The 9,864-nt window shown below is 33.2% G+C and overlaps 1 protein-coding gene across 11 annotated transcripts in view; it reads left to right on the forward strand.

Annotated features, from left to right (window-relative positions):
- CACNA2D1 (calcium voltage-gated channel auxiliary subunit alpha2delta 1) overlaps nt 1–7,837 on the forward strand; it is a 500,481-nt gene extending 492,644 nt beyond the window's left edge. For all 11 annotated transcript variants that reach the window (XM_059934042.1, XM_059934046.1, XM_059934039.1 and 8 more), the window contains one exon: nt 3,691–7,837. In XM_059934042.1, the coding sequence (XP_059790025.1) occupies nt 3,691–3,807 (117 nt within the window). In that variant the 3' untranslated portion in view covers nt 3,808–7,837. The remainder of the gene's footprint in view (nt 1–3,690) is intronic.
- Nucleotides 7,838–9,864: the final 2,027 nt, after the last annotated feature.

Consider the following 9,864-nt stretch of genomic DNA (forward strand, 5'->3'; position numbering starts at 1 on the left):
ATAAACATTTGTAAATATGCACCGAACATAGGAGCACCTAAATATATAAAGTAAATATTAACAGACTTAAAGGGAGAAATAGCAAGACAATGTAAAAATTGCCAAAAAATTTGACAACCTAGAATTGGGTAAATTCCTAGAAACATACAACCTATCAAGACTGAATCATGAAAAAATAGAAATAGAAAATCTGAACAGACCAATTACTAGTAAGAAGATTGCATCAGTTATCAAAAACCTCCCAAGAAGCAAAGTCCATGACCAGATGGCCTCACTGGTGAATTCTACAGAACATTCAAATAACAATTAATACCTGTCCTTCCAAACTCTTCCAAGAAAGTAAAGAGGAATGAACACTTCCTGATTCACTTTTACAATGCCAGCCTTATTACCATGATACCAAAACCAGACAAGGACACTACAAGAAAATTTTAGGCCAATATCCTTGATGAAAATAGATGAAAAATTCCTCAACAATATATTATCAAGGTTAATTCAACGACACATTAAAAGGGTCATACACCGTGATCAAGTGAGATTTATTCCAGGAATGCAAGGATTGTTCAAAATCCACAAATCAATTGATGTGATACATACATTAACAAAATGAAGGCTAAAAATCATATGATCATCTTAATAGATGCAGAAAAAGCATTTAACAAAATTCAACATCTATGGTAAAAACTCTCAACAAAGTGGATATAAAGGGAATGTACATCAACATAATAAAGGCCATATATGACAAGACCACAGCTAACATACTCAGTGGTGAAAGCTGAAAGCTCTTTCTTCTAAGATCAGGAACAAGATATGGATGCCCACTCTCACCACTTTTATTCAACATAGTGCTGAAAGTCCTAGGCAGACCAAATAGGCAAGAAAAAGAAATAAAAGCCATCCATGTTGAAAAGTAAGAATTAAAACTGTCTTTATTTGCAGATTACATGATATTATATGTAGAAAGTCCTAAAGACTCCACCAAGAAACTAACATTTTATTAACAGAGTTAATAAACAAATTCAGTGAAATTACGAGATACAAAATTAATATACAAAGATCATTTGCATTTCTTTACCATAATAATGAACTATTGGAAAGAGAAATTAAGAAAGTAAATAATTCCACTTGTATTTGCATCAAAATGAATAAAATACCTAAGAATAAAGGTAACCAAGAAGGTGAAAGACCTGTACACTGAAAACTATAAGACATTAATGAAAGAAACTGAAGATAACGCAAATAAATGGAAGAATATTCAGGGCTCATAGACTAGAACAATTGTTAAAATGTCCATATTACCCAAAATAATCTACAGATTCCATGCAATCCCCATCAAAATTTCAATGGCATTTTTCACAGAATTAGAACAATCCTAAAATACATATATGAAACCACAAAAGACCCAAATATCCAACGCAATCTTGAGAAGGAAAAACAAAGTCGGATGCGTGATACATCCTGATTTGAAACTAGATTAAACAACTACAGTAATCAAAACAGTATGGCACTGGCATAAAAAAAGACCCAGACCAATGGAACAGAATAGAGAACCCAGAAATAACCCATGCATATATGGTCAATTAATTTATGATAAAGAAGCCAAGAATATACATTGGGGAAAAGATAGTCTCTTCAATAAAGAGTGCTAGGAAAACTGAACAGCCATATGCAGAAGAATGAAACTGGACCACTATCTTACACCATACACAAACATCAACTCAAAATGGATTAATGACTTGAAGACCTGAAACTGTAAAACTCCTACAAGAAAACATAGGGAGTAAGCTCCTTGGCATTGGTGTTGGTAATGACTTTTTGGACTTGTCACCATAAGAAAGCAAAGGCAACAAAAAGGAAAAAGTGGGACTACATCAAACTTAAAAGCTTCTGCACAGCAAAGGAAACCAACAGAATTAAAAGGCAGCCCATAGAATGGGAGGGAATGTTTGCAAATCATGTATGTGATAAGGGGCCAGTATCCAAAATCTATGAAGAACTCATATAACTCGAGATCAAAAAAATAAACAATCTGATTTTAAAATAAAGGATCTCAATAGGCATTTTTACAAAGAAGATATACAGATGGCCAACAGGTATGTGAAAAAATACTCAACATCAGTACACATCAGAGAAATATTAGTCAAAACCACAATGAGTTATCGTCTCACACCAGTTAGAATGACTATTATCACAAAGACAAGAAATAACAAATGCTGGCAAGGATGTGGATAAAAGGGAATCCTTACACTTAGTTGGTGGGAGTGTAAATTGGTGCAGCCACTGTGGAAAACAATATTGAGGTTCCTCAAAAAATTAAAAATAGAATTACTATATGATCCAGCAATCCCACTTCTGGGATTTGAAAAATAAAATTTTCCTTAATAGATTTTTTTTCCTCAGAATTCTCTTTAACAGACTTCTGCTGCCTTAGAATACAATTCAAGAAGGAAATGTTATTTACTTGGTGGCAGGCACTGTATTAAACCCTAATAAGCAAAAAGAGCCAATGTTTTAGTCTCTGGGAGCTCAGAGTCTTTGTAAAATTATTCAGACTAGAAAATTTATTTATTTTCTTACATAACCTATTATTTTGATTATTGGAAGATGAACCTTGGATTAGTGAATTCTTGAAAGATATTTAGGAAAATAATTAGAGAGAAGGAGGGTTTTCTTGTTTTTTTTTTTTTTTAATTGAAGTATAGTTGACCTATAATATTATTTAAGTTACAGGTGTAAAATAGTGATTCACAATTTTTAAAGGTTTTATTCCATTTATAGTTATAAAATATTGCTATATACCGTGTTGTACAATATATCCTTTTAGCTTATTTTATACCTAATAGTTTGTACCTCTTAAGATAGGAAGTTTTTTTTAATGAAATTCAGTATATTTAAAGGAATCAAAGGATGCAGAAAATGTTACAGAATACAGGACCTAGGAATAAAAGGTAAAGAATAATTTTGTGTTAGCAAGGAATCTAATGATCTGCCACTAGACAGGGGGGGATCCAAATGAGCAAAGATGTAGCTTCTATTTCATGGTTCTCTAAACAGGATAAACCTCTCTTGCTAGCTTAGCTCTTTATTTTGGATATAGGTTTTCAGAGTGTCCTTTCATTTAGGGTTCAACTACATTATTCTTCATTTTAATTCTTGATGAAGGTCCAGATGCTACATGTGCAGCATGATATGTTCACATTTGAAATTGGATATAAGGGATAGGGAAAATAGAAGTTCATTTCTCAAATTTATTTATTTTACCAATCTCAAACTTTGCCTTATTGAGCATAATTGCTAATATCATAATTCTTGGGAATTATAAGATAGACTATGAAATTTTATTTTTATATCTTGTACTTGTAAATATAGAAGGATATTTAATACTGTGAAAGTAAGATATTTCAATGTAGAAATTGGAATATCACTCAAAACAGCATTTATTAAAGTATTTCCTTTCATAATCATCAGAATCTACAACTAAAAATGTAAAGCATTCTTCAAACAGTACTTGGAAAATGGCTTTATCTAAAATTGTTGAACAGTAAAATCTAGGACAGTGTAATTTATCTGGATTCAAATTAAAGCAGCTTTATAAGGTGGGTTCAGAAGTGGACTAAACACGGCGTGCTCTGGGAGATGTCTTACTAAATATTTTTCAGGAGTTTTCTGTTTTCCTTTTCTTTCCAACAGGAGGATTATACCGACTGCGGGGGTGTTTCTGGGTTAAGTCCCTCCTTGTGGTCCATCATCGGAATCCAGTGTGTACTACTTTGGCTTTTATCTGGCAGCAGACACTACCAGTTATGACCTTCTAAAACCAAATCTGCATATTAAACTCCAGACCCTGCCAAAACATGAGCCTTCCATTGCATTAAAAGAGGGTCAACTGTGGAATCAGCAGACCACTAGCTCGGCCCATCCCATGGCATCACTGTAAGACACAGACTCTTAAGGCACCCACTGGCTGCATGTCAGGGTGTCAGATCCTTAAGTGTGAACGCTGCATCATCTATATATAACATCAAAGCAAAATTCTATACATGCTCTCTATTGGAAAATTTGAGAATTTGTTGTTGCATTGTTGGTGATTACATGTAAAAGGGCTCCCCACACAGTTGTTTATGAATCATACAAATTATCTTGATTTTGACCTGGAATTTTGACTTGCTGCAATCCTTGTCCTTTTACCAAGAAAATCTCTAGGGGAAAAGAAAGAGTTATTTTTTTCCTTCACTTATTCTTCTGTTCCAAATTATTTCCTGCTTTGAGTAATTATTATTGAACGTATACATAGAGAGAGGGAGAGAGATAATAAACATTGGTGTAATCTGTCAAAATAGAAATTATGGCTTATTTTCTATGAAAAAAAATCGCCATGAATAAAATGCCTTATGAAGAATGGCTTCTCTGCCAGAAATATAACACAAACGATGACCAAGTTTTGGTGGGGTAATGAATTGGTTGTTTGAAAATAATAACTAAGGAATTAAAGGTGCTTGAGGGTAGAATTAATATGCGACATATTTCCTCATAAATGTGAGCCCTTAATAAACGCTTTGATGTAATGTTCTTTTTGTTCACAGTAAAGTTCTGTAGTGCTAGCCAGATATTTCCAAATGCTCTAAGAAAAGCTTGTTGGGGGGAGGGGAAATGTTTTTTCTTGTGATAAATGAACTTTGGTTACCAAGGGTATTTCGCATGCTGCTGCTGCTATTTTAACTTTCGGTTTGTTTTTCTCTTACTGTAGAGTATAGTCCATTGAAAAGTTAACTGAGTGACATTATTGTTATGTAAGAATCTGAACCTTGCAATGTAATGCACTTAAGTCATCTTTTAAAATGTCGTTAAACTACTCTGAATATACTGTGCAATGTAAGTGCTGAATGATTGGATTAGGTAAATGGTGAAATGGGAATTAATGGATTTTATACAGCTTCGTGCTTTTGCCTGAAAACCTATGTACAGATATTTTAAGTACATAAATCAGATTTGACACATTTATTTTTTGAAGAGTACATATATGTTCTCAATGAAGATTCATCCTAGGTTTCCTCTTTGTTCGCTGGAATAGCAGCACGTACAATCCCAAATTTGCTGCTGCGGCTGCTTTTGTTCCCTCTGTTTTAAATGGTATGGTCACTTGACCAAAATTTCCATGCAGTTTGTTTGATGAGGGTTTTACAATAATCTGAACAAATAGGAAACCTTGAATCTATATGTATGCACACTAATACTTGATTGTGAATAATCAAAATTGTTTTTATACAGCCTCATTAGTGAAAATGGTTAGTGTAGTAAATCAGATATTTCATTATAGAGTAATATGGTAGCAGAATTTATTTATGCTTTTAAAGATTATTTTCAGGGGTAAACAGTATTTGAAGAAAGGGTAAAAACAATGAATGTGTAACTCTAATTATAGGGAATAATTCTGCTGAAGGCTGGAAGTATGCAGATATTTTTAATGGGAAAATGCATTTGTTCTTTTTTCAAACATGCCAAATATTGGTGTGTGTCTATGCTGGAAATTTTCTTATATACCATTTTTAAGTAAAAATCTTATTAACATTATCCGGCATGCTTTAATATGCTTCATATATCAAAGATATAACCAATTCTTTAACATAGTTTAAAAGGTCTATTTGTTTTGTTTTTAGCTTTGCATACATTTGTAATTTCCTCCACCACCAATATACCCTAGGTACCATTTGTGTACATTTCCTTATTTAAAATATTTTTTTATTTAAAAATGGGGGGAGGGGAAAACGGAATCACTTTGCCAACTATTGTTCTAAGAGTTGACATCAGTTACCATTTCTAATGCATTGTTGTGATTTTGTAGTCTCATTTGTAACTGGTATTGACATTTTAGAAAACACCAAAGTGATTTAAAAAAATATGGAACTTCTCACTCTAGAAACAATATGTTTAAATCATGTTGTTTGTTAATTAAATATTTAAAACTTATTGTTAACTTTTGCTAGACTGTTTTAAATCATGAAAGTGTTGGGAAGGGGATATCGAAATATACAGTTATGTTAGTTTGTGTATATAAACGATGCACATTTAAACAACTGAATTGCTTCCAGCATACAACAAACTACCTTAAAATTATCTTTAAAATCTATTAAGTATATTTTCATGGCTAATGTCACTGAAATAATGTTTTCATCAACTACACTGTTGTGTTCATCACAGTTAAACTTGGCATCTCTTGGCAGGGTCCTATTTGATTTCACTTGCCATCAAAATATATTTACATGCACGAGTCGTGCCGTGATCCTTTGTTTTCTGTTATAAAATAAACATGTATTATAACAACCACACATACGTTAATAAATTGGGCAAGAACATGCTCTCTGAACATTAACTACACATACGTTAATAAATTGGGTTAGAACCTTGTTCTCATGCCTAATACTAGTCTTCATGCATTTGGCATAATTTTTTGAAAGACAGTAACACTTGTCCCATCCGATCGTTATCTTTAATTTAGGATTTTTCTGTGAGTTCTAATTGTTGACAAGAACTTAAATTTCAGCCTGTTATAAATACTGATTTTCAAAGACTAAACAGTACAAGAGATCAAGAAAAAAGGCTTTTAGACCCCTTTTGCTTACTTAATTTTTGCTATGCTCATGCAGCTTAATGTAGTTTGTCACTAACAGAATCAAAAGTCTTGCATTGCTGTTGAATAACAGGAATGAACTTTGCATTAATGGTTTGTTTATATTTCTTCATTTGAACAACCAGCATTACTGCCAAACACCAATCGTGGTCCATATTTGTAACAGGTTTTTAACATGACATAGTTAGCAAGTTTGACTGAAGAGACTTTTAGGTCCTGGGCCTATAAGATTTTAGTATGATCTTTTTTCATGTTTCTAATGCTTGAGGCGTTATTGCTTAACTTGGAAAAACAAGACAGTGTTGCTGCCATTTGTACGTTTTCCTATAATATTCCTTTTATTAACGTTAAAACTGGCCTTACGGGGTTCAAATAGGCAGTATCCCTTTTAAGTGACCTTTGCAACCCAAGTGTTACTTGCTTATTTGATGCTCTCTTGTACTTTACATCTCATTTAAATCTTTCTCTCCACCAAAGCTTAAATTCTATGTCTTAATTTAAAACTCTGAACTGAACTATTCCATTAATCATGTTAGTTGACATTAAAGTGTCTAGAGGTACAGAGTCTGACCTAGTGTAACAAAATGGATGTTGTGACTTTTTTTTTAAGCGTAGCATGGAATGACCACAGTTTCAAATATTTTACAATTATCTGGAATGTGTGTTGCTTTCACAATAGCAGAATGTTAACATTGCTATTATTCCATGTACATTTCTGTAAAGAGCAAATCAGTAAAGCAAAAGTGTGAAGTTTCTTGATTTCTTGAAAAAATTCCAGAATTTCAAAGTCTTAGACAACCCTTACCAAGTTTCATCTACTTTATTTCTAGTTCACAAGGTTAACTCAAAGCAATTCCACTGAGACTAATGGGATACTGTCTTGAATAGATGCCAATTGAGTTTACAGTGTGACCTGACAAAGCTGTCTTTTTTGTTGTGCTGTATGTTGTTGGATCATACTATTAGGGATACTTTTATTGAAGTGCTCAGTGTGCATCATGCAAAAGGCCAAGTGGCTTTGTGAACAAAAGATCTTTTCTCCCCTTTATTATGTTCTCTTGACACTTTTGTGGAAATTAGCCTGATAAAAACGTTTTGTAAAAATTTGTATATTACTGTTATAAAAATATTTATAATCCCAGAAAATGTTGTGTTAAATCCTGTGCAAAAACAGTATATTCAGAATAAAAGTTTATCATTTAAAGTCACCAGTTTTTTTTGTTTGTTTTTTTTTAAGGTGTGCAATGTGTTGATTTAATACATTTTTACTGCAATATGATTATCACCATAGCACTAGCTAACCCCTCTATTAAATCACATAATTCTCATTTTTTGTGTGTGTGCAGGGAAAGCAATTAAGATCTTGTCTCTTAGCAGCTTTGAAGTTTATAATACAGTATTGCTGACTATAATCACTATGTTGTGCATTGGGTCTCCAGAACCTATTTACCTACTAGTTGCAACTTTTTACCCTTAAGCAACATCTCCCCAGTTTCCCAACCCCCAGCATCTGGTAACCACCATTCTACTGTTTCTACGAGTTTGGCTTTTTTACAGTCCACATAAAAGTGAGATCATCCAGTATTTGTCTTTCTTTGTCTGACTTATGTCATAAAGTCACCAGTTTTGATTATTTAATTATTTAAAATCCAATTGAAAGAAACAGAGGTCTCTGTCATACATACAGTTTAAGAAAGCAGGCTTTCCAGTGCAGAGAATTCTAGATTGTGGAAGTAAAATTTGGGATTATGAAAGTTGCCTTTACTACAAACATCAACTCACAAACAAATGAAATTGCAACTCCTTGAGACTCTGACACTTCTCACATGTGCTTTTGCCATCAAGGCGTTTAGAAACTTTTTAAAACAGACTTTTGACTTATGTAAGAAAAAACTTCTTCCTAGGCAAAAATAATGTTTCCATGTTTCTTTAAAGACCTTGGGAAAATAGTTTGAAAGAAACAAGTTAGAATGTCTGAAACGTGCATATATTTTATACATCTGACTAACACTTAAATATCTCTCCTAGCTAGTTTATAGCAAACAGAAGCTAGGGCAGTGAAGTATAGTATAAAGAGTTTTGTTTTTGTTTTTGCTTTTTTAAACTGCTATATGCCTTTTACCTTTAGACCAGTTTACCACCTGCCCCGCTATGCTCACCTAATAAGTAATGAGCCTGATGTTATGTGGAATCTAATATAATGTAAGCCTACTTCTCATTCTGGGGACTCCTATAAGAGAGAGCGAAAATACCTACACAGGGGAGGAATGTAGTGTGTGGGTACCAATGATGGTGATTACTGGAAAATCTGACCCTTAGTCTCTGATCAAGGCATTTTAACAGGAAAACCCTACTTAAAAGGGTGAGGTGGATAACATTTGCTTTTTGAACATCTGGCTTCATTCTGTACCAATTTATCTCCTCAATCAATCCTCTTACTCCCCAGCTACACTCATTTCCTCTATCAATCATCTTGATCCCATCCCCACCTCTTCCCTTGGGACCTTGCCTCATCAATTCTCCTTTCTCAAGCATTTTCAGTCTCCCCTTTGTACAGGCTTTCTTCCCTCTGCCTGCAAACACATTCAGAACACCTCTACTTAAAACAGACAGGAAAATCAAACATCCAGTGCTGCACATTCGCCCCATTACTTCCTAAAGTAATAAACCTAGAATTTAAAATTTTTTTTGAACATTCACAGATGCATATTGACAGTCTCTTCTCTTTGCAGTATACTCAACTAGGCCTTAGAATGTTAGATCTGAAAGGCATATTATCTCTGACCTTTAGTTTTGGGTGACCACTGAAAATTTTTAGTTACTGGTATGAAGTTCTAATAAGTTTAAGGTCTTGGGCACTTCTTGATTCTCAAATTCATTATATCTGTAAGTGGGGTTATTATTCACAAAGCACCAACACAATTTTCTATAAATTGGTATATAATCGACAATGCTGCTTAATAGAATTTTTATTTAAATGGACTCTATTTTTTTTAAAATAAATGTATTTAAGAAAGAAACTTAACATTACTGCAGAATTGGAAAGCCAATATAATTTGCCATAATTAGTAATCATGTCACAGGTCCATATCTATTATAATGAAATTTTAAAAAATCAGCATATACCAGGGTCAATTGTGCTAGATTTAACCTAACACTTCTTCAACACATTTATTGTAATGATAAATTAGGCAATTTTTCTATTTCTGCCACAAATGTCTTAAAGTTTAAACCTG

The sequence above is a fragment of the Balaenoptera ricei genome, chromosome 9, assembly GCF_028023285.1.
Source record: "Balaenoptera ricei isolate mBalRic1 chromosome 9, mBalRic1.hap2, whole genome shotgun sequence".
NCBI lineage: Eukaryota > Metazoa > Chordata > Mammalia > Artiodactyla > Balaenopteridae > Balaenoptera > Balaenoptera ricei.